Source organism: Strix aluco, chromosome 5, assembly GCF_031877795.1.
Source record: "Strix aluco isolate bStrAlu1 chromosome 5, bStrAlu1.hap1, whole genome shotgun sequence".
NCBI classification, from domain to species: Eukaryota; Metazoa; Chordata; class Aves; order Strigiformes; family Strigidae; genus Strix; species Strix aluco.
In genome coordinates, this window is record NC_133935.1 from 87,268,651 (window position 1) to 87,292,751 (window position 24,101).

Here is a 24,101-nt window from a genome sequence, read left to right on the forward strand (position 1 = left end):
TCATAGCTGCTGGAGGAGTCATGTATCTTAATTTGCCCGTACTAGACAGTCCTGATAAGAGATAGTCCAGGAAATAGTGCCTGCAGCTGCCATGGGGCTTTTCTCGTTCTCTTTTTATGACAGCCAAGAAGTGACTCACTCTCCATAAACCCTTGTAGGTCACTGGTAGGAAATGTTGTCTCCAACTGGAGCACAAGAGCTGTGGGGGTGTTTGGAGCCAGCTCCTGATGATTCTTCCTCTGTGGTTGGTTCAGTAATGACCCAGTTGCTCAGGTTCTTAGACAGGGTGAGACAGGCTCATTCCCTCTCAGCTCCAGGCTTCTGCTCTGATCTCAGGTGAGACTTGTTGCTTTTCTGGATCATTGCAATCTGGATGATAGCATTTTAGGGGCTTGAGAGGGGATGAAGTGTTCACCAGTAGATGTATTTGCACCAAAAGACACAAACTGGATGTGTGCCAGCAACCCTGGAGCCAGCAATGCTGGGATTTGGGGTACAGAGACACCAAAGCTGTCTCTGTCGGGCTTTTGAGACCAACTCAATCTGGCAGAAAGGGTTGGGGACCTCTCTGCTCATCTGGGCCAGCCTAAGAGACCAAAGGGGGTCAAAGCAGCCCTCCAACCCACAGGGGATCCTTGCAATCTGCCCCAGCCCATCCTTGTTGGCATTTCCCAAATAAGGTGCAAGAGAGGTCTTGGCACCTTGGTCTCCAGGCTTGTCCTGCTGTCTCTGGGCATGCTATTGAATAAATGACAGTGTTGATAAAGCAGTGTATTGTGGATGATGTCTTGACTTAGAAAAAACAGTAACTTTCTTTGGTCTCCACAGGGTCTATCTGCTGGTGGTTCTGAACCTGAGTATGAGTCCTTAGAAAACCCTCCCGAGTCCTTGGAGAAAACATCTGAGGAAAGAAGGAAGGAGAGAGACTCAAGAGGGACAAACACTTCTCTCAGCAGTGTATGTAAATGCCTGTTCAGTGACTTTTAATTGTTTTTCCACTTGTGCTGATTTAATAGATACAAAGGAGTTACATTTCTCAGAGGTTGATAGGACAAAACATTGCAATTCTGTGAGTTTTGCCCCTATTTTACTCCAATGAGAAGCTAAGTTAGAGAAAGGATAAGGATCCCTGCATGAATCGCTGTCAGAGCTTGGAAAAGGGTCTTGTTTTCCATCTCCTGCTCTAAGTAATTAGTGAGACTGTGTTGCTGCTTATCCATCACCCTCTGCAGAGCTTGGCTGTGTCCACACCACACCCAGAAGATGATCTGCAAGGAAGTCAGCCCATGGAGCTTCTCAAGTCCTTGGAGGAGAGGGTGGAAGGACAACAGGACATCAGCTATGTATGTCTTCCCCAGCAGTTCTGGGCAGTAGACCAGTGTGGAGATAAGTGATAGACCGGAAGGGACTGGGATGCACATCTCTCATCCAGTGGTCTGAGTCCTGGGGCAGGTCCCCCCACATCTCCAGAGGATACCACTGCTCAGACATGGGACCTGGGCAGGAGACTGGTGGCCAACCTTGTCCTTTGTATACAGACAGGGAAGTGGGAACCCCCAGAGCCCTTGACAAATGTTTTGTTAGTTAATTACCCACTTTTGGGGGCAGGGGGGGAAAATGGACAATCTCTTTCTAAGAAAATCTGAATCCATCTGGCCACAGCATCCATCCTGTTATTTGGGTTTGGTTGGCTGAATAGTTGATGATTCTCAATACTTTTTTAAATCAGACTTGTAATACTCCAGGGACAGTGCAGAGCCCAGGCAGTGAATTTAAGATATGCCCCGTGACAAGGTATTTCCTCTTCCTTCTTATTTTCCACAGATGTCTCAGAATAGTCCACAGACTCTCAGATTTCCCTGCACAGTGATAGTCTTTTAGACCCTGGTATGCACCGTCCTGAGCCCAGCTCTGGAGTGCAGAGTCTGACTCCCTTAAAGAAGAGGATTTTAGGGTCTAAGCAGGAATTTGGGGACTTTCTCCTTTTTAAGTCTCACCAACAAGAGCAAATTGTAATTTAATAAGCCTTTGTGGGTTAGCTGAACCAAGGTGACTGTCCCAGAGGAAACATGATGCCAGGTGGCACACCTTACCTCTTTCTTCAAGGTCTGCCTCTTAAAAAGTTGAAGTGGTTTGTTACTGCACTTCAGCTGAAGGATAGTAGCAAAGTAGAGGTTTCTTCCATAGCCAGGGGTTGGAACTGCTTTACAAGCACATGTGTCCATACCCTCTAAGACACATAATATCATTTTCAGTGAAGTTGGAGGGTGCATCCAGGCTGATAGCAGCAGTTACCACAGCTCAGCTGATGGGCGATAAGTTGTGGTGTTGCTGCAGTGTGGTTGTCTGAGCCCTAACATCCCATTTCACTCTTTTTTTTCTGCCCTCCTGGGCATGTATTTTCTTCTGAGAGCCCAAACCATGCTTCACTGCCATGTACCAAACCCAGCACCCTCCAGTTTGAACATCACTGTAACCATAAGTGCCCAGTCCAGCCCAGCTGCCAGACCCTACCCAAACACCAGGCATCGAGTGACACCAGCCCCAGTGATGGAGAGAGAGAAAATGCATTTATCCAGTGCTTAACACCAGTGCTTATCAAAGGCTTAACACCTTTGCACACTGACATGCTCCTGTGTGATGGACGGAATTCTCTTTCTGAAAATACTCAGAGACTGGTTACCAACAGCCTTTAAAAGTGAATGGAAAAATCCCCTGGATGTTTGCTTGCAGCTACAGGCATGGTTGCTGCTAGGAACAGCGTTAGCAAGGATACTTCTAGGAATAGCAAAGAGAGGGTAGCTCAAAGTGGGGAGACCCTGTTGGAGGAAATCTCTCTCTGATTTAGATAGTCTACTGAACACTTGCTTCTGCTCCCATCGCTTTAGCCGTCTCTAGTCTGAATCTGCGAATTACCACACGGAATCACGAAGCTGGAACAAACGATGTTGCAGCAGCCACGAGAGGGCTCCCGGCACAAACACACGCAGACACACACCCCCAACACGAGCGTGTATGTGTGTAAGCTTCAGCTCTGGAGATGGTGGCCTGTGCCATGAGCAGCCATCAGCTTTGTTTCTCCTCCTGGATGCACCGTTTCCCTTGGATGGGCATGGTTAAAATGAAGAGAGATCTGGAAGCACAGAGGATGAAGCCCAAACCCCCACATTTCTTGGGGATTGGGCTACAAGCCCCTGGCTGAGGTGGGAGATTTTTGGTGTCCTGCTCTCAGAAGCAAGTAGAGCCCAGTCCCTATGGACCTGCACCTGGAGAACATGAAATTGGGGAGGTCCTGAATCTCTGGCTTCATTTGAAACCGTGGATTTCACCCATGCTGGATGCTCTTTGTGAGCAGAGCCCTCATGTCTTAACATGTGCCCCTGCGTGGTGTCATTTAATAAATCAGACTCACCACAGACACGGCATCTTCCTCCTCAATGAAACGGGAGTGAGCCCTATTTATGGGTGTCTGGAAGCCAAGTGCATCCATGTGCCCAGACACCATGGCCGTGGCACCAGGAAGGAAAAGGGAGCGTGTGGCCATGCCAAATGTGACATTTGGGTAGACAGAACTGTCCTCACTCATCAGGGGTGTAAGCAATTAATTCAATCCCTGCATCCCAAACACAAAAAGCAATCTCTGCGCCCTCTTTGGGATGTCACTTTTTATTTTAAAGCCCCATGGCTGCATCCCAAGGACCAAAAGCAATCTCTGTATCCTGTTTGGAATGCCACTTTTTATTTTAAAGCCCCATGGAAAGTGCAGAGCAGAACCACAAAAGTGATTTGTAGGTGCGTACAGGCTCGTTTATCACAAGAAACCTAAGACCAGATATTTTTTAGCCAAACTCAGGGTGGCTAAGATGATTTGATTTCAGCATCGAAGATTTTTTGCAGGGAGGAGATACCAAATGTTAAAGGGCTCTTTAATCTTGCAGTGAAAGGCAGGAGAGCTGGAGGGAGGAAACTGAAGACTTATAATTCAAATGGGAAATTAGAGCTCAAGCTGATTAACCCCGGGAGCAGGCTGGAGGGAGAAGGGACAAGGCAGCAATTCCCTGTCTGTTGCTGTCTGAGTTATCAGGAGCAGAGCACAGGGGGCTGGAGGGGAAAAGTTTGCATTTTGGGTTTATAGAGATGAACTCCTGCCCCATTGGGGCTGGTGTTCAGGATCCCTATAGATTAGCATGTCTGATATCAGTGCCGGCCGACAGCGATGCTGCACCTATGTGTTTGGCAATAATTATTAGTGCAATCCTGCAACCCAGTATTGCCAGACACCTTTCTCTGAATCCCAGCCCAGAGGATTCCCCGTCAAAGGAAGAGTTGTTTGAAAGATGGGCCGATAGAACCACCCTTCCTGCTCTTGTGTCCGACGATCCCCATTTTGGTAGGGGCATTTGTAAAAGTAGAACAGCTGCCATAAGTTTTTTAGGGCCCTTCAAACTCCCTAGCGCAAGAGAATCTACACCCCAGGGCGTTTTCCTCTGTTGTATTGGGTGTAAAATCCCCTTTATCCTCAGGAGGAGGGAAGAGTGTGGCCCAAAGGCAGGGGAACAGCAGCAGCCCCTTTCTCCCTGCAGCTCCTGCATCGTCTCATTCCTGGTGGCTCCCACAGCCGAACTGACCTCAGCAAAGGGAGCGAAATGGAGCCAGTTGTTTTCCCAGCAGCAGCAGCTGTAATCACAAATTTTACCTGTTAAAAGGTTCATGGGGCCCTAGAGAGAAGCAGCCTGTAATAGCCCAAGAGCTTCATCTCGGAGGTGCAATTTCTGGCTGGCAGGAGTTAATGGTGAAAGCAAATTAACTGATATAAGGAGGCAGGATGAGCCCAGGTACATGAGCCCATGTGAGAAGAGGTGACTGGTTACTCTTTCCATGGATGAGCCACTTTGGTGTTATGGGACCGTACCAGCCAATTCCTGCTTCCTCCATCTCCCAGCTCCCCTGTAGTTAAGCTTACTCATTTTCAGAGTTAATTCAGATAAACACCCCTGGTTGTCTCCATGTGGATAAACCCATACTCACTTAATTTTCCTACCTGCTATCTTCTTGGCCTTTGCTATTTCTCTCTTTCCCATACCTCTTTGCAGGAAGGTTGGTTTTTTTCACTCTCCCTTTTATTTCCACTTTCTTGTCCTAATTCTTTCCGTTCCTTTCCTCCTTTTCTCCCTCCACTCTCTTTTCCTTTCTTTTTTACACTGTCACCCACCATCAATAAATCATTCCTTTAGAAAGCAGCAGCCTCTCTACTTTTCTTTGAGGTGCCTTATTGCTGGCACCTCAGAGCAGGAAACTGGTAAAATTGCGGAGGAATTGCAGAATGAAGGAGAGTTATTATCCCCTGCAATTTCCCACCACCCCAGTAAATGGCAGCTTTATGAGATTGCACGCATACGGGTCGCCTTCAGAACTCAGCGAGGTCTTGGCAACCCATGGGCTTGCCTCGCCACTGCCTTGTGACGCTATTGGCACGTCTGTGAATTGAACATGGGCTCATGCTAAAGAGCAGCAGCATTTTACAGCCGGTCGGTACACAGATGAGCTGTGACCCAGTGCAGGATGGACAGGAATGTTCACTTGGTCTCATCTGATGGTGCCATCTGACCCACCCAAATCACCTCTGCACCTCTCTGGGAGATGTTTCTCTAGCTTGTCCCACAAAAACCACCCTAGATGAGCACTCCCCTGAACAATATGTGCCAGCACATCACTGACCTGTCTTTTATTCCTCCTTCTGTCATCCTCGCCATCTTTCAGTAAAGAATTTCAATTTTAATTGGACCACAATATTTTTTTTTTTTCCCTTACGTATTTTGGTGAGTCAGAAACTTCCTGGGTTCATTAGCCACTAGGTGAAATTATCATCCAGCAAAACAGGACTATCATCCCTGAAAACCTGACAGCATAATGTCCAGGGCTGGACTAACCAGCATTTCTTGGAAGTCCTTCAGTTAGGATTTATTTTCCCTTAACTTTAACCATCTGAATGTCTCGACACATACTTCTAGGTGAAATTAATTGAGATGAATCCAAGTCTCTGTTTCTGCAACAAAAAATGTGGGAATAGTGCTACATAACTGCACCCTATCCTGATTTCTCCCTCTCCTTCATGTGCTCCTCGCAGGACTCAGGGTTTGGGTTTGGGTACAAGGAGGTGCCCAGCTTTCTTTTGTTATAAATAAATTCACTTATTTTTTACTTTCATACCAAAATATTCCCCAAAGCTACACTGAGGTGCTTCCACTGTGTGGTTCAAGGAATAATTGCTGTACACTGAGATATCCAGCAGCTAGGAATATTATAATTTTTACAACAGCAAGTAGATAATTTACTGTTGCTAATATGGAAAAGAACAAGCAATTTATGAGCCAGGCCAGTAACTATTTGTACAAGCTTTACTGTGTGTGCCTTAAATATACATCAGCCAAAATCATGAGCACTGCAAACATCACCAAGTGGCAGATTAACATGTAGACATTAATAGGCATTAATAGTTGTCTTATTCCAATGAGATACATTAAATGCATAGCAGGTGTGTTACTTGGGCATGGCTGGTACAGGGAGGCATTTAAAGTTCAATGTTGCAATATTTTAGGTGGGTTTTATTTCTTTGAAATAGCAGTAAATTAATTGCACAGTGCTAAATAACATATATTATTATAATAATATGTATAATATTAGGTGCTCAGCAGGATGCTGTTTCCCTTCCCACAGGAAAATGTGAATTTAGACGATGGCTCTGCACTCCCAAGACACGTTAGAGCCAGGAGATCTGCTGAGCACAAGAGACACATGGTAAAGACCTCGTTTCACCACGGCGGCTTCAGGCTGGCCTGTGTGCAAGAGCAGAGCCATCGGTGTGATCCAGGAGGAAGCAGTGACCCTTCCTTGTTGGCTCCCTCACAGGTTCATCCCCCTGGTGCCCCGGGAGCTCGGAAATCCCCGTCTGGATCCACGGTGAGTGAAGACCCCATACAAGGGTGTCTTCAACCACATGGACGCAAGGGGAACCCCAGTTGCCCACTTGTGCAAAGTCACAACAAAAGTAGAGGAGGGTGTGAAAGGTTTGTGATAAATATTAATAAATAAAGCAAGAAACAGCTGCTGCAGAAGCTGTCTCTCTTGGCAGAGCAGATTGTTCTCCCTGTATCTGGCAAGGGAAACATGATGCTCGGAAAACAGAAGTGGGCAAAATCAAACTTAATCAATGAGGGAACATAATAACCTGGTTCATGAGGAAAGCAGCCTAACTGGAGGGTGTTTCATATCCCAAGAGATATTTGTATGTGTTTAAATGTGTAAATATATGTGTGTTTGTAAACACATACAGCTCTGACACACCTGCACAATTACATTGTTGATATTGACACAAGACACCAGAAACAGAAACTGCAAAGAGTTGATTTTTACAAAATTTAAGAGAGATAAGGATGAAAAATTCTGAACAACACGTTTTTCCTAAGTTTGAATGAATTTCTTTGAAAGCAGTGAGTAACCCTCACCCTGCATTCCCAGGAGGAATGGCAGCACTGAGCTGAGCTCATCCACTCCATGAGAAAACACATCTTCTCATTAGTCCTCCCTAAAGGGCCATGGTTAAGGTGGGTCATCTGTGGCATTGCCAAAAGCCTGGTACTGAGGCGTTTCTTGGTTCACGGTCCCTGGCAGCCCATATGCAACAGGCAACACCAGCTCTCAGATGTCCTGTCTGTGCTGGAGGAGGTCAGAAGAAGCCTGGAGGCCACCCCGTCTCCAACCAGGAGCCCTTCAATGGGGTTCCCACGATCCTCAGTAACACACGGCTTCCCTGTGAGATGCCTCCACCCTCCTCACTTGCTGCCTAACATCTCGCTGCTCAGAGATGTCTTTTCCATGGCTCAAGGGTGGAAACTTTCTCCAAATGCTCTCACACTTTCCTCTTTTCTTTTTCAATTCAAGGCGTACCCAGGCCCTGACCACCCAAGGAGAATTAAGGTACAGCATTCATGTTGTACTCCTCTTATCGCAGCTGCGTGTGGTGAGGATGCAGCTGATCCTTTCTCCCATCACACCACATCCCAGCCTGGTTCTGTATGTGCATTTTTTTTTTTTACAGAAGGAAGAAACTGGCCCAGAAGATCCACCCTCCCATGGCCAAAAGGTCGGTGATTTTGTTTCACCTTTTAATGCAGATATCCAATGGCACCTGCAGGGAGTCAGGATAGTGATCCATCTCCCAGAGCAGTCTCATATGGAGGTTGAGGAATCACGGGTGAAAATTGGCCAGGCCAGTAGGTTCAAGAGGTAGTAATCAACAGTTTTGGCCATAGATAATGAGCAGACATTCCAGGCTTGAAGGTTTCGCAGCTGGTTTTGTGTTGGGGATCCTCAGTACTTTCATTCTCTGTGGACCTCTCCTGTCTCCCTCAAATTCATCCTTTAAGATCTGCAGCATCCAGGGGCTCAGCTTACCACTCATATCTGACCCTTTCTCTGCGATTTCTGTTTCCTCTCTCTGCATTTTCACTGCACAAGATAGAAGGGATGGGGTCAGGGACATCCCCAATCTGGTCTGGGAATGTAAGTGGTGGAAATGAGGGGCTCCTCCACAGAGTTTGCCAAAAACTGATGCAGGAATGAGGGCAGCACCCACCTGGTCCATAGAGGGAAGGAAAAATTCCTTGTCGCAGTGCATGTTTGCAATTGAAGGGGTTGCCTGTTGTTTTCCAGGGAGAAATTGGAGCTTCAGGAGTCCGTGGAGACAAAGGAGAAAAGGTAGCAATAGCACTTTTCTGGCCTGAGCCTCTGAGACCAGAAGAAGGCTCACTGTGCTAAGAGGGTCTGGAAAGGGAAAGGCAGCTGGGGACATGCTGATGGAGAGGACATCCAGGGCCTATGCGCGACTGTGCTGACATAAATTGGGATTGCCACACTCCCCCCTTTATCTCTGAACCTGGCTGTGTGTTTCTGTTCCCTCCCTTCTAGCAATGCTAACATGCATCTGCCACGCACTCAGGAGTAAATGCCAAAATTCAGGGGGGTTTTCTGATGTTCATTTTCTGCTGGATCAGTGAACTAAACCAGGTGACAGACAAACAAAATCCAGCCCTGGGACGAGGACAGGGATGGAAGAAGGGCCGCACAAAACACAATTTCATGAACACTTCTGGTAACAAAGGCTTGTAGGGGTCAAGTGGTAGATCGAGGGTGCTGGGACCCAGATATTCAGGAGAAAGGCAGACAAGGCAGGGTTGTTATTAAAAGGCACAGCCCGATGGGGAAGGAGTACTTCACATGGGCTACCATTTAAACACCTGTGTGGTGCAGCATCCTGGGGACATGGGCATGAGAAGGGAGGGACAGAGGGGAGGTGGCTGGAAGGTGGATGGTTTTTGTCTTGCAGGGGCAGCCTGGGGAGAAGGGGGAACCTGGAGAAAAGGTGAGCTGTGGAGTCGGTATCAGCAGTTGGAGCAAGACAGCGTTATCAGCTAAGTGACCCAAATCCAGAATTGGAGATTGCCTTATGAAAGTCAAAATCTGCTGGGTCAACCCAATACTCCATCTCCTTCCTGGGAGCAGCGTGGCTCTGTGTTAGGGCATTTGGCTCTTCCTCGGTCATGCAGTCACTGCCCACCTCCTCTGGGGAAAAGAGGTGGGGGTCAGAGGGACCATTTGCTCCATGCTGCCATAGGCTATGAGCACAACTGGAAACCTTTGCTCTTGCTTAGGGTTGCACTGAGGTGGTACTTCTCAAGACCTCTTGCACAGGCTTGGTAACTGTCTCTTTATTTCACAGGGCACCAAAGGAGACAGGGGTGAAAATGGTCAAAAGGTAAAGAACAACGTTGGTACTGCCATCAGGGGTGTCTCTTCTTACACCCTGAGAGCTTGCCTCCTGCTCTCCCTCCTCCTTTTGCTATACCTAACCTCCCAAATCTCAGGGAGAGGTGTCCAGGTGTCCCATCTTAAGATGTGGGCTGTGTGGCCAGTTGCTCACTGGGGACCCAGCATCTCTCTGTTGACTAGGGAGGGACTCCAGATGGCTCACATAGACAGGACACTCACCTTATAAATAAGTAATGTCAAAAGGTGAGAGTCTCTCCCAGAGTCCTCTGATACCACCTCCAGTAATATTCCTGCAACTCATCTCCCTCTTTTCTAAAGCTGTTTAATTGCTCTCAGCAGCTTTGTCTCTCCAGGTCAGATAAGACTTCACATCATCTAGAGGAGATGTGATGTCAGTGAGGGCTCTGTAGAAACCCTCAATGTAGGATCAGCTCTGAGGGACTTCAGCTGGGTGTCCAGGGAACAGCATGAAGCAAGCCCTCATTTTGATGGGCCCACAATGGAAGGAGTGATCTTGATTTTTCCTGACCTTCTTCTCTTCACAGGGAGAACCAGGAATTGGGTTTAGAGGTCCCGTTGGTCAGGCTGGGCCACCCGGATTTAAGGTAAGCCTTTCTTCTCTTCTAGATAGGATCTCACTTGTTTTTTTCTGAGTCTTTCTCTTTGTAGTCTTTGCTTCCCACCAGTGGTTATTGAGCACTGGCTGTGGCTACAAAGATAAAGCACCAAAGCCAGTCCCAGCCTGGGAAGGCAGGAGCACTGTGACATGGGTCTGGGACAGAGGGAGTACTCTGTGTCCTCCAAAGGGCCATTTCAAAGCAGATGAAGTCCAGAGCATAAATATAATAGATCATAGAATGGTTTGGGTTGGAAGGGACTTTTAAAGGTCATCTAGTCCAATACCCCTGCAGTGAGCAGAGACATCTTCAGCTAGATCAAGCTGTGAAAAAAATCTGGGGAATTGTGCTCTCAGCACAGATGTGTTTCTGTGATCCCTTGGGATGTTGCAGGTCTGTAGGGTTTGAATTCACTGGAGAGCTCTGAATGTCTGCAGGTAAGGGCTCCCTGCTTAGCAAGCCATGGTACAGCCCTTCTCCAGCCCTAGGACCTCTCTTATGGACCAGTGCTGGTGGAGTTATCCCCAGTTCTGTGTACTGGTCATGTGAATTCAAGGATACACCCCAGGCTTTTTCCAGGACCTTTAAGGGGTCAGTTAATCCCACTTAAGATCCAAATTCCTTGTCATTCACTCAACAGGGTGAGCCAGGGGCCCCAGGACCTCCAGGAGCTCAGGGCATCCAGGGCATTCGTGGTAATGCCGGCACCCCTGGGTCACAGGGGGACAGAGGGGCTCCAGGACTGCCCGGGATGCCAGGACAGAAGGTAGGTGGTGTGCAGTGAGGGGACAGCATGTGTTGTGATAGGTGAGGTGAGAACAATGATGGCCCTACTGAGACTGTCTATGTCGGATGCCTGCTGTGGGTCAAGTCCCCACCTATCCAGGTCTCCAGACCCTGAGCCTATACACAGTCAGTGAAGAAAAACAGGAGCAAAGCCTGGTTGAAAACGGAGAGGTAACAACATTTATTAGACCAAGTGATGTTTTTAGGGAAAAAAGTGTCCAAAAGATTTGCTGCAGGGGGATGTCCTTCAAGTTAAAAAAAAAACCCAAAAACGAAACAGTGGAGCTTCAAGCAGGGTGGGGACCTGTTCTTCTTTTAAATTTAGTGATGTGACTTGATGAGACAACTGGGAAGAAAAGGGGTGGCGATAGCACAGGAGATGACAGAAAGGGTTTTGGGGTCATTAGCCCCTGGGAACAGAGGGAGCAATGAGTAAGTCTTATTGCAGGGACATGGAGGCTTAGCTGGAGTTGGAGTGGGGGACAGCAGTGTGACTAAACTCAGTGTCTCGGTGTAGCTTGAGTCCCCTCTCCTCAACAACAAGAGGTGCGCACAAGGAGTCTATTCCTCCTGCTTGCTGCCAGTGCAGGGAACCCCTGGGGGCACCAGCTTTCTGTCTGGATGGGTGAAAGCAGGATTTTTCCCATCAGGGTGTTCTCCTCCTTAAAGAATTTTGTTTTCAAGGGAGAGCGTGGGAAGAGAGGACGGAATGGATTTGCTGGGCCCACAGGACCATCAGGATCCCCAGGAAAAGAGGTTACTTGTACACTGTCTCTGTGCCTTTTGAGCATCAGAGGGATGGCTCGGGGGGGGAAGTTGAGGCCCTGGTACCTGGGCTGGGTGTGCTTTCACCCTCTTGGAGCACTGGGACAGGAAAGCATTGAGGACTTGCAAAGCAAAGTCCTCCCTTCTATTTTGTTTTCCTTGCCCTACAGGGGATTCCCGGGATACCTGGACCCAAAGGCAACAAGGTCAGTACCAACTTGTCAGGCAGGTCACAAGCAGCTGAGCTCCTGGGGTGGCAATGGAACAGTACACTGCCCTCCCCTGGCTCCTTATCCCTGGCCCCCTCCAACCCCTTCATCCGTCTTTCACCCTCATGCCCTTCTTCCCCATGGTGGCTGGCACTTTCTCCAGAGAAAGCAGCAGAAAGTCAATGGAAGTGAGTCTCCTGACTCTCTCTAACTTTTAAATCATGGCCAAACTAATCAGCAATCATGGATGTAGGGTTCTTGCTCCGAATGAGACCTCTGGGGTTCTCTGTTTTGCAGGGAGAAATCGGCATTGGAGCAGCTGGCCCAAGAGGTCCTCGTGGACTGCCTGGCCCTCAGGTAGGTCCTTCCATAAATGTTCCTGGCTTGGCTTCTTGCAGCCTACCCTCATTTGGAGGCAGCTTTATACCATCACCTCCCGCTCACCCATCTTAGAAGATGTCCGAAGGGCTGATTTCAGAGCTCTCCTTAATTTTCCATCAGCCAGATTAGGAGGTGATGGACACTGTTATGCCCAGCTGAGCTGGCACTGACCAGAATCTGTCTACAGGTTGCAATTAGCATCTTCTCCGTAATTAGACACCCTCAAGCATTGCAGGTCGCACTGGCTAACTGCATGGCCGAGTGAATCCTGCCCCACTAACTGTGTTGGCTGTGCTCTCACTGGCTAGTTGGGAGCATTGAGGCAATATCTACACCCCTACGTCTGCATGTTTTCATCCTAGCAGCTCGCTGAGGAACCACCTCGGTTTTGTATGTTTTGGGCATGCTACCTGCAAGCTCGTTCAGAAATCTGCTTCCAACCTTTTTATCCTCACTCCCCTCTTCCCTCCTTGTTGTCCCGGCAGAGGGAAACCAGCTCCCATCATCCTTGGAGCAATAATGTTCACTTTTCCTCATGCTGCTGAGAAGTTTTGGTCTCCTTCTGATAAAGACCCCAGGGAGACCCTCCTGAGTCGTAATCAGAGGCCATGTTTCAATTTGCTGCTTCTGTGGCTGTTCCACAAATAAACTGATTTTATGCTGCAATCCATTTAGACAAACTCCCCATCTGCCAGCAGAACTGTTCAGTGAGGCCCCTGAGACAAAACACTTAATGAGAATGTCAACAGCTGTGAAAGGTCTGGGGTAAACCTCGCTCAAGCTTCATTATCTGAAGGAAATGATGAAATAATGTTTCTGCTCTTCTGACTCCAGCATAAATCTAAAGTGAATCACAGAATCTCAAATTATATTGGCTTTATGTGAGAGATCTAAATTTGGCTTCACAGGACAATGCCTACATCTAGGCATCTTGAAGACAGGTAAGTCTTGTAGGATCTACCTAGAGAGGTCATAAAAGGACTTCATGTACCCACCAGCACAGCTACCCTTCATAGCAAGGTTTGTAAGAAGCCAATAGCACACTTAAAGGGAGGCTCAGAACAAGATCTGCAGCATCTGGAAACCACAGCTGGGCATGAAGATAAACCTCACATTGGTTTCTAAAGTCACAGTTTACCATTGAGCCATTGACTGGTGGCCTCTTCCTTCTGTATGAGTTCCAGGTGAATTCCTGGCTACCTTACTTATTGTGGTGAGTCCTGCTGAAATCATGTTCAGCAATGAGTTATGAATGCGCCTAAAACTACTGAGCCCTCTAATTGGGGGGAAGAAATCTCTGTGTCCCAGGAACATCTCAGACCTCTGTCCCTTGTTGGACATGCCTTTGTAAGTACATCCTGGGGAGGGACACAACAGGTCATCCAGCCTCAGATGGCTTCTTCTGAGCTAGTCCTTCCAGGATCTCTCTATACCAACAGAGAGGAAGAGACACCTTTCTGGAGTGATTTATATCATCCTAAATCATGTGCAGATCATCTCACAAATGCCTGTTTCTCTCAGGGACTGAGGAGAAGCTGAAGCTTGAAGCTTCAGTCTGACCAAAGCATTATTCTCTAAGCGCTGCATTGTCTACCTGCAGTGACATGTGGATGATCTCAAGCCCTTTAGGCTCTTTGAGCCAGATCCATCGGAGCACTAAGGCACCTGCTGGAGGTATAAGTGAAAAGGTTGGAAAACTCCTTCGAGGATCTGGGCTTCTGCATGTTTAATTCCTGTTGTCCCCAGTGGGATGGTTTGAAGAGTTGGGACTGCGCATGTTGCATTTCTCTTTGTTGATGGCCATCACTATCCCTCTCCATCTTAACAGGGTGACGAGGGCATCGTGGGAGTCCGGGGCCCCACTGGCATGATGGTGAGTGTTAAAATAGCATGGAGAGCTGATTTTACAGCATGGACAACAGTGGACCCAGGGATGGCGAAATCCCCATGAGCAATGAGAAAAAAATAAATGAGTTGATGCTTTCAGTGAAAAGTAGAGACTTTGGGAACCTGAATTCTGATGTTGTGTCGGGATGAATGAGTGTAAATCCTGTAGGCAGCTGTGAGACATAAGGTGTCATGCAGAGCACAATTGCTTTATGCTCTTGTCCATTTGGCTGACTCATCTACAGGCTGCTTTTGAAGTCCGCCTGAAATATCACTGTCTCTGTTCTTTGTCAGGTCTGCTTGCCTGCGTGAATTTCAGGGTCTTGTTCTGTTGTAAATTCCCTTTTCACTGATAGGAGACTGAGTCAGAGGAGACGCAGATCACAGCCAGTATTTTGACAAACACCTTTTTATTTATTAGGCTATTTATTAGGCTATTATCTCTAATGGAATGAATCTGTTACTACAAGCAGGATGAGCCTTTATGAAGTTCCTCAGAAGGCCCAGAGTGGTTGCAGTACCAGGTTTCACCCTGGGATCTGATCCCTGAAGAGTTGATTCTCAGCAAGACTGGCCCTTATACCACGAAGGCCTGATGTGTCCCAGTGGTCAGAGCAGCAGTGCAGGGCACAGGAGGATGGAAAAGCCCAGGTTTTGTGCCCTTTGAGAAATGTCTGTGCTGTCTCCTCCTCATCCATCCTGTCCATGCCTACCCCTGTGATGAGCTGCCAGTTCTGCAGGTGGAAGGTGCCACCTCTCTCCATTTTCATGGGAGGTCACCAGCCCCCAGTTTTGCAAATGGGTTACACCTGGGGTAACCACCATGGCTTTTCAGCTCTCCACATGTGGTTCCCATCCTGGCTCTGTCTCCAGGGTCTCTGACCTGCCCTGGGGGCATCTGGGGATCCCCATCACCTTCGCCTAGGAGGAGTCCTCTGGGAGCAACCCTTCCCCTACGCTCTGTGAGAGGTGGGAGCTGCCTCTCGTTAATGTTAAGGGTATGGAAATCAGTACAATGCTTGCAAAATGGGGAAGGTTGGTTAAATTTATACATCTGCCAAAAGATCCTGAGTTTTGCCCTAGACTCAATGGTGGGCAGAAGCTAAAGGCTAAATTTTCTATTTGCACCAGTGTGATTCACTCCTCCCCAAATTGCTCTCAGGGGAAGGAAAGAAGAGTAGAGGCTCCTGTGCCAGTCCTACCAGCAGCTTCTCCATGGTGAAGCCCATCCTTGGAGGCAGCTCTGCCTTTGAGTGGAGGCTGCTCTTTCATAACACCTTGCCCCTGCTAGTATTTATCTTCACATGTTGTTTTATGTTCTTGCAGGGTCTGAAAGGCTTGCCGGGTGTGAAAGGCGAAAGAGTAAGCAACAGTTATTTTATCTATGCAGTGCCTTGAAGGAAGGCACCATTGTGGGGAGCCTTTCTCTGCAGCAGCCCACACTACTGATGCCCCTGTTAAAACAGCAGGGATAATCCCAGTATCTTCTGGGGGCGAACTGGGAGGGGACCTCAATCAGTGTGTGGAAGCATAAAGTGGCATTAGCAGCCCTCTGTAATGGCTGGGCTGACATGAAGGTGCATGCCATCTTTATGCATGCCCAGGACTTCTGTGGAAGGAAATTTGGGAGTCTGGACAGAGAAGGACCCCTGGTATGCTCTGGTTAATCCCCAAATGTGCAGGGTTGGGGGAAGAGAGCTAGGGAGCAGGTGTCCTACAGCATCAGCAGGATGATGACTGCCCACCAGGCAGCACATACCCTTTCATTTGCATCGGTGAGCAGGAGTCCCCTCGGTCTCCTTCTGCTACATCCCCCTTGCCACCCTTGGGAAGTGCAGTACTGAGAACTGCACCCCAGATGTAAGGAATGTGAAATGGGACACCAGGGGAGAAATCCACATACAGCTCTGCCACTCAGAAGTTCAAGTGCAGTTTTAAAGCCTGTCCCCACCTTGTCCTTGCAGCCTCCCCCTTCTCCTGTTGTCACCACACCAGTCTTGAGCACTGGAGAAGGTTACAAGATGCCATCAGGAATGAGTCCTTCAGTCTCATGTACCATGCCTGTTATAAAAAACTTCAGGAACAGCTACTATTTCATACACTCTCATGCCAATTTGAGGTTGAAATTTGGGAAATCCTGTATTATGTAGGATGCCATCCCACCCTAGATGTAGTGTAGGCACGTCCCTGCAGCACAGAGATTTTGCATCCCATTGGGAGGTCAAAATCCAGCAGTAGCTCCGCATCATAGATGCGCTGAGCATGGAGTCAGGCAAACCACTTCAGTCCTCTGGGTCTTTATTTTTTGTCAACGCAATAAATTCTAGTTGTACACAATCTCTTGTGGTAAGCTAATCATTTTGGAGCGTGCCCAGAGGAACTAACTTCCAACTCTAATAGATCTTAGTGGCTTGGAGTGTGCATCAGTGGACTGAACAACACAAGAAGCATGAGTAAAAAAGGGAATCACTCACTGTCTTTTTTCTTTCCTGTGTTCAGGGTGATCGGGGACTTCTGGGACCCAAGGGAGAAAGAGTAAGGACATTCCAGATTGTGATTTTCTGGGGCAGATGGGGTAAAAGGTTTTCAGGATTTTATAGTTACCAGTGAACAGATGGACAGTTATTTAAATGAGTTAGTGATCTTACAAGGTAGAGGCATAAATGATAAAAAAAATATTTATATGTGTTTTCAAATATCTGGGGCTTTAGTGATTCTATAGGATTCATATCGTTACATGTGGGTGAGTGTAGCCCACCCAGCGTGGAGTGCTGAGCAAGGTTCCCAAATGATGGGTGCAAATGTCTTTCACTGAAGAGGACTTTCAATCCTACTTTCAATCCATGGTGTTGTGTGCAGTACCATCCATGTGCCTTATCAAGATCCCACTGCGAATGAAATCTTCAGGATTTGAGGCTCAGGGCCTTGTGTGTGCTTGTCTGTGTCCTTGCTCAGGCATCTGGCCACCCTGAGGGTGAAGACGTTTTTCCTTCTGTCTAACAGGAGTTTCCCTTGTTGCAACTTGTCCCTTCACGGTGTGCCTCCAAGAAGAGCCTGAGTCCATCCTCTCTACGTTGTACACCTACATAGGTAGTGGAAGACAACATGTAGATGTCCCCCTCTTCTTGGGGGTCTCCAACCAGTTTCAATCCACTTTGTTGATGCCATCCTTGCACTGGACACACCGTTCCAAGTTGAGCTTGTGTGATAGTTTTGATGGGATCCTACAAAACAAAAAAAAAGTTGGGTTTTTTTTCCCCCCTATTTGCTTGGAGCACAAAATGCCTCCTGTGAATTAAGGGAGGAAGAAAATTTCCACTGATTTTGGTATAACCAGCTCACCCCAAAGCATACTGCAATCTTAAAAAGCCTGAGCTGGCTCATAGAAGGTAATGCGAAAATAACTCCCCAAGCGCTTCTGGAAAATGCACAGAAAATGCTGAACTTCTGCCCAGTGTTTTGTTAACTTCCTTCCTGGCTGAAATGGCTTGTTAGAAAATGAGTTTTAGAAAACCTACATGACGATCCTGCCTTTGAGTCATGCAGTATTAAATGATTAAGGCCGATTTGTCTCTGAGGAAGCTGCTTTCAAAGGGGACTCGCTCCAGAGACAAATGAATTCTTAATCTGCTTCGCGAAGAGGCCCCAGAACACTTTCCAAGCTGAAGGAATTGTAATGTATTTTCCAAAGAATACCTTAATAAAATATAAGGTGGAGTGCGAGATAAAACAGGAGAGCGGGGAATAATTGTCTTGGGTTTGTTCCACACGATTGCAACTTAACTTTCTTTCTAATTCTCCCTTGATCAATACAGGAGTAACTGCATGAATCCCAGGGCCTGTGCTATGTATTGGATTAAACTACAGGATCTTTATTCTCCTTTTTGTTCCCAAAATTGATTGAGCCCCATCCTGTCTCTGTTAGAGATCCTCCAGAGCAGGGAAGCAGGAGGGTATACAGAATTTGATCAGGGTCTTCTGATGATGGTGATGGTTGGATAAACTGCAAAGTATTTTCAGAGTTTGGGGAGTATTGATTGATGTGTGGTTGTTAAGACTCCAGCAGCAAGGCACTGTCACCCTAAACAGGGATGTTTGCAACACTGAAGAGAGCTGGTGCAAAGGGAATCCTTTTCAAATGGGCTACAGTTGCCCATTAGAAGCTGGCTTCACCCCTCTTCACTCCAAACTGTGGACAGCATCACCACTTTGGAGACACAACGATCGCTTTGCCAGAGCAGAGCCATTTCTTGCATGGGAATAGCCTTGTTGCAGTTTCTTCACTCTCTGAGGAGCACAATGTTCCTCCTCAGCTGCTGAGCTGATAAATAGACTTGCCATGGATATGTCCATGGGGTTACTGCATGCCTGTAGCTACTGACTCTCTCAGGATGACAGTTTGGGGAATCTGACCTTCCAAAAACTACCTCTGAGGGGTGCCCTAAGTGCCACTCCCCTTCCTTAACTCCAACTCTGGTTCATAAATCAGGACACCATGAGTAGACCCATTCACCATTCTGCCTGTGGTCAGCTCCCACACCTGAGTTGCAAACCTTGACATCCTGAGTGACCTACAGTGACAAAGGAGCCAAGCCACCATGTCAGAGACGAACCTGTCCCACCACTGACAGCCTTGGAGCAAGAATTGAACCTCAGGGTCACGCCATGCATAGCTCCATTTCCAGCTATGACATTTAGACTGTGGTAATGCCAGTGGGGCCCAACATTTTTTGAAGCAAGAAGTCACTCTCCAGCCTTGGGACTTCTTGTAGTTTTCTGTGCATGTTCATCATCCAGATTTAGTAAGGGTAACTAACCTTAACAATTAATGTTGTGCTGTGGAGCACACATTCCTTCCCCAGCATATGGACCACAGTTTGGGAAATGCTTACCTTCATTGCAGATGCGTGAATTACCATTCTGCCCATCATAGCAAGTGCGGTTCCATCCAGTGGGACCCATGAGTTCATGGATCACTGGATGTCGACATCTGTGTCTCCTTTCTCTAGGGTGAGCCCATGACTATTTTTGGACCCCAGGGCTATAAAGGCAGTAAAGGAGATCCTGTAAGTTTGACTCTTATTGACTTTTTAATCTGTTCCTTTCCCACTGTTGGTGGCATCAGCACCAAGCACAGCTTGGGATAAGCACTGAGAACCAGAACTTTGGTCCAGAGCCAGTGATTGAGAGCCGGATTCTTCCAGGAGAGAGGCACAATCCACTAATTTCTGTTTTACCTTTCAGGGCGAACGGGGTCTGCCGGGTTTTGACGGAGACAAAGGCGAGAAGGGAGAGGATGGGCCTGTAGGAGAAAAGGTATGAACCTCCCAAAGTGACTGAGAGAGACAAAAAAAGGTCATTGGTTGTGTGAGGAAGGGACCAATATCTCTGCATCTGTGGGAAAAAAGCTTTTCAATATGCCACATGCATCCTCCCTTCCAATGTGCTTGCTGGAAAACACAGTGCAAGGACACACTCGCCCAGCATTTACCACAGAAGGGGAGAGGAGGATGCTGGGTTGGGGCTTGGGAACAAGATTACCAGGTGTCAGGTCTGTAGTTTTGGGACCATGTCTGTGGTACAGGATCACTCTGGGAACAGTGACTATTCAATTACTGCAGGACTGTAAGAGTCCCACATCTCCCTCTCCCTCCAAGAGCTGGCTGTGCTTCTTCAAACCCTGCAGCTCTTGTGGCATTCTTGTTAAGGCTTGGTTGGCTCCTCTGCTCCTGTTCTTCACACAGGGCTGTTCCTGGGTGGTGGCAGAGCAAGTCGCCTGCTCCTCCATCTGCCTTTGCTCTTTAAGAGCACCCTGTGGAGGTCTCAGGTCTCAACCCATCACCACTCTGCTGGGAGGAATCACGTAACTCTCCCACTCTCAGACTGAGTCACAGATTAAATCTCCGTGTACTAATCATACCTATTTTCATATTATGTTAATGCTTTTTGCTCCAGAAGTCTGACCCAGGATAGGGACTCTGCTGAATAAATATAACTATCTACAACAGCAGCATCCTGTTATATCCCACGGGGACCTGTACAATCAGTGTAGTTCGGGGTGGGAACTGCCTGACCCAGTGTGGGCATGTCCCTTGTGAAGAGGCAAATTGTGTCCTTACCACAACGGATTGCCCTTGCTTAGGTCCCCAGCTACTGTAAAGGAAACCCATGAAGATGCTCCCATGGATGGTACCTGCTGTTTTTTAAGTCAGATGAAAGCCCATACATGATATCTGTCAGATTGCTTTCTAATAAAAAAATAATATGTAAGCAACTCCTAAAGCACGAACACCTCTTGGCCGAATATCTGAGTGACTTTGGATGGAGCCCCAGAGTAGTATCTCCACCAACAGTAAGTCCAGCAGGGTCTTGTACTTGAGTGTTTGCAAGGAGGCAGCTCATCCAGAGGCTTTGAGACCCTTTTCTGCTTGTTTTTCTTCAGTCCCTCTAACTGGGCACCAACTTTTTTATGGGACAGTTCACTGAGGTTTCTATCAAGCCGTTCTGCAGCTGGTGGCTTTCTAGCCCTGGCTGCCATACAGAACTTTGGGCTCCCTGGAGCTGAAGTCTGCTATAGACACAGCGCTTTTTGTCATCCTCTCTGCCATCTCCGTGGGTTTTTCTACTGGTCTCTCTCAGGGCGGGGGTCACTCAAGAGCAGTAGGTACTCAAAATGTATTTGACAGGGATTTTAAAATTTTAGGGAGTCAAAGGTGAAGCTGGCTCCAAGGGAGTGATGGGGCTTTTCGGAACAAGAGGACCGGTGGGGCAGAAGGTGAGTACAGTGAACACCTATGTTTAAGGCATTCCCTGCAAGAACTGATGTGTAAAATCACACAAGAACTGATGTGTAAAATCCTGTCAGAGTTTTCTGCATTCCCTCTCCAATATTGCTGATTGAAATGGTGCGGGGCTACCAGAGAGCAGAAGTAGCTGCGCTTTTCCAGGAGAGCCCTAAAGATTTCTCCCATTTTGTAAAGCAGCAGAGTCCTCTGGCATCTTTTCTGGGCTAAAATGGTCAATAATGGCTTGCTGAAATGTGAAATTCAAGCATGAGGTGTGAACTACTCTCTAAGCTCCAGTTATAGTCAACGGAATTGTAGGGCTCCATTCAGTTGCCCAGCTGAGATGTTTGGGGTACCCTACCTATCCATTCCAGCTGCTGCTGCAGAGGGGTCCCCAAAGGTCCTCTTGTCTCCTCTTCCACAGCTGTAGGTATCTCCTACAGCAATCCCCATTTCCAGAAGAAGTGCAGCTCTTTACCTTGGTAACTCATCACCGCTTTCCTTGCAGGGGGACCCAGGAGAACCAGGCTTGCCGGGCTCTGCCGTGAGTTGGAGCATGTTTCTCTGCCTTTGCAAGTTTTGGGCACAGAGCTGGGCTCACACTGCTGGTCCTATCCCCACAGCCATGTGTATGGGTTGCGGGGTGGGATGAGGTGATGCTGGCTCAATGCTGCTCCACAAAGCCCACATTCAAAGAGGCTTTGCTGGACAACCAGTGGTGGGCATGGGGGACCACAGCCAGAGATATGTTTTAATAGGATGTTGTATTTTGCACTAAGGAACATGTGATATATGCATTTATTTATTAGTTTTAATGCCTTTAGTGTATTAAGGGGCATTGCCAGACATGAACAGATGATGTTTCCTGTTCAAATTATGACTATAGGTTGTCTATCCCATGAGAAATGTATATATCCTTAAGAGACTGGACTACAAGTGGCTATTCTCAGCTCTCAGTGGGTGCATGTTGCTGGCCAGAGGGGAAACAGTTATGCTGGAGGATCTGGATAATCTCTGAGTTCACCTTGTTTCCTGACAAATTGTAATTGTTGAAAAAAAAAAAAAAAAAAAAAAAAGAAAAGCAATGTTGATTTGCAAAAGTGTTTACATGCTTTTGAACTTCACCATTTCACCTGCAAGAAACAGCAAGTGAAAAAATGGTCTCCAAGGCTGTCCAAAGCAAAAAAGTCCCCACTGATTTCTTTTCACCTGGGCAAGGAAGGAATAAGAGGGGAGGGAACACCAAAAGACGACTGGGACTTTTTCTCAGACCATACAAATACGAGAGTATTCAATTGTTTTTTTGCAATAAGAAATCAGTATTTTCTTGACCTATTCCCCAATTATGCCTCTTTTTGTATGAGTTGGTGATTCTCAGCAACTATCTGTTGCTCTGAAGGCTCCACAGCCATTCAGCGCTGCCTGCTGATTACTGATCATGGCTGTGTAACTATTTACAAGCCCATAATCCAGACTGGTAATTGCTCACTGAGAAAAAGGCCTTCATTCAATTAAGTATTTCAACCCCCGCCTAATTGTAAACAACCTTCTGAGCACTTTGCCAAAGCAATGAGGCTGTAATGTGCTGTAAGACATCAGCATCTGGCATCACCGCACGTAGGCATTGGCTCGAGTTCATTTCTGAAACTGTTTTGTAGTGAACACCTGAATCCATAGGTGACAACCAGTAGTAGTGCAGGAGTAAAGCGAAGACGTTTGTTGAGGCTGCTGAGTGCAAAGGAAGCACAGTTAGACTCCACCATCCTGGCCAGCAACCATCCAGTCACGGTTGGATGATTTGCTGTTTTCTACCAGCACCCATGGGGGTTGGCACATAATACAGTTAACTACCAGAAAGTGTTATCTTCTCAATCAATATTGGAGGAAAGCTAAGTAATCTTTCTTTTGGAAATATTTAGGGATTCTACTGGTGCAGGTTAATGCTATCTGTGCTGTGCTTGGAGCTAGACTGAGATAATAGAGCTTGGTTTTGGCCCTTCATTAAATTTGTAAAATTGCAAAAGTCAGATCAGAGCTGGGGCCTTGTTGGAAGAGCCTTGATATACGACATCCTAGATGAAATTCATCTGACCTCAGGTTAGATGTCTGCCATGTTCACTTTCCACGTCTGAGCGAGCGATGTGCAGACTTGGTTTATTGGCATCTTTAGGGTGCTCTCAGCCCATGATTCACATCATTTATTTCAGACACCTGTGTTAGGGTGCTACATCCTGATCTGACTTGTTCTTCACAAACCCAGGTCTCACTTTATCTTCTAAGTGCTCCCAGATACTTTGATTATTTTTTCCCCAAGTTATTCCAGAAAGGTAGGCTAGGCTGTCTCATTTATCATTCCCCAAGTCCTCTTCTTCCCTTTTCTTGAAGACAGACACTGCTTGGACCAGTCTACCTGTAGCAAATCTGTCCTATGCAAAGTCTTAACGGTAGTGGCTAGCAGTTCTCATTTTTCTTCAGCTCCCTCTAATTCCATCTTTCATATCAATAACGTGCCACCAGCTCATTGCAAACATTGGTTGGTCCTTTTCTGTCCCACTGAATCCACTCTGAGTAATTTAACCAGCTTGTAAAAAGTCTCATCCATTTACTTTTTTTGATTTGGTGATCTGTAGGAGTTCCTAACCAAGTTGACAGAATTTGTGTCTTCTCCCTGTAATCATTGCCCAGAGAATTTCAATGGATCTAGTTGACTGGACCTCAAGGCATATGAGTGCATTCTTGATATTTTGGACACCTTTTCCTCCTTTTTCCTCTTTTCTAAAAGCACTGTGCTCTTTTACATTGATATTCCTGCCATGCTTCACCCTTTTATATTAATATTGCAG

The 24,101-nt window shown here is 47.2% G+C and overlaps 1 protein-coding gene across 1 annotated transcript in view; it reads left to right on the forward strand.

The window, feature by feature from the left end:
• The window catches only part of LOC141923865 (uncharacterized), a 104,230-nt gene that overhangs the window by 55,829 nt on the left and 24,300 nt on the right, over positions 1-24,101 (forward strand). The window contains exons 54-74 of the mRNA XM_074825507.1: positions 829-957; positions 1,233-1,343; positions 6,718-6,798; positions 6,910-6,960; positions 7,942-7,977; positions 8,099-8,143; positions 8,713-8,757; positions 9,386-9,421; positions 9,779-9,814; positions 10,374-10,433; positions 11,086-11,211; positions 11,916-11,987; positions 12,167-12,202; positions 12,503-12,562; positions 14,415-14,459; positions 15,800-15,835; positions 16,973-17,008; positions 19,483-19,539; positions 19,718-19,789; positions 21,177-21,248; positions 21,767-21,802. Of these exons, the coding sequence (XP_074681608.1) occupies positions 829-957; positions 1,233-1,343; positions 6,718-6,798; positions 6,910-6,960; positions 7,942-7,977; positions 8,099-8,143; positions 8,713-8,757; positions 9,386-9,421; positions 9,779-9,814; positions 10,374-10,433; positions 11,086-11,211; positions 11,916-11,987; positions 12,167-12,202; positions 12,503-12,562; positions 14,415-14,459; positions 15,800-15,835; positions 16,973-17,008; positions 19,483-19,539; positions 19,718-19,789; positions 21,177-21,248; positions 21,767-21,802 (1,278 nt within the window). The remainder of the gene's footprint in view (positions 1-828; positions 958-1,232; positions 1,344-6,717; positions 6,799-6,909; positions 6,961-7,941; positions 7,978-8,098; positions 8,144-8,712; positions 8,758-9,385; positions 9,422-9,778; positions 9,815-10,373; positions 10,434-11,085; positions 11,212-11,915; positions 11,988-12,166; positions 12,203-12,502; positions 12,563-14,414; positions 14,460-15,799; positions 15,836-16,972; positions 17,009-19,482; positions 19,540-19,717; positions 19,790-21,176; positions 21,249-21,766; positions 21,803-24,101) is intronic.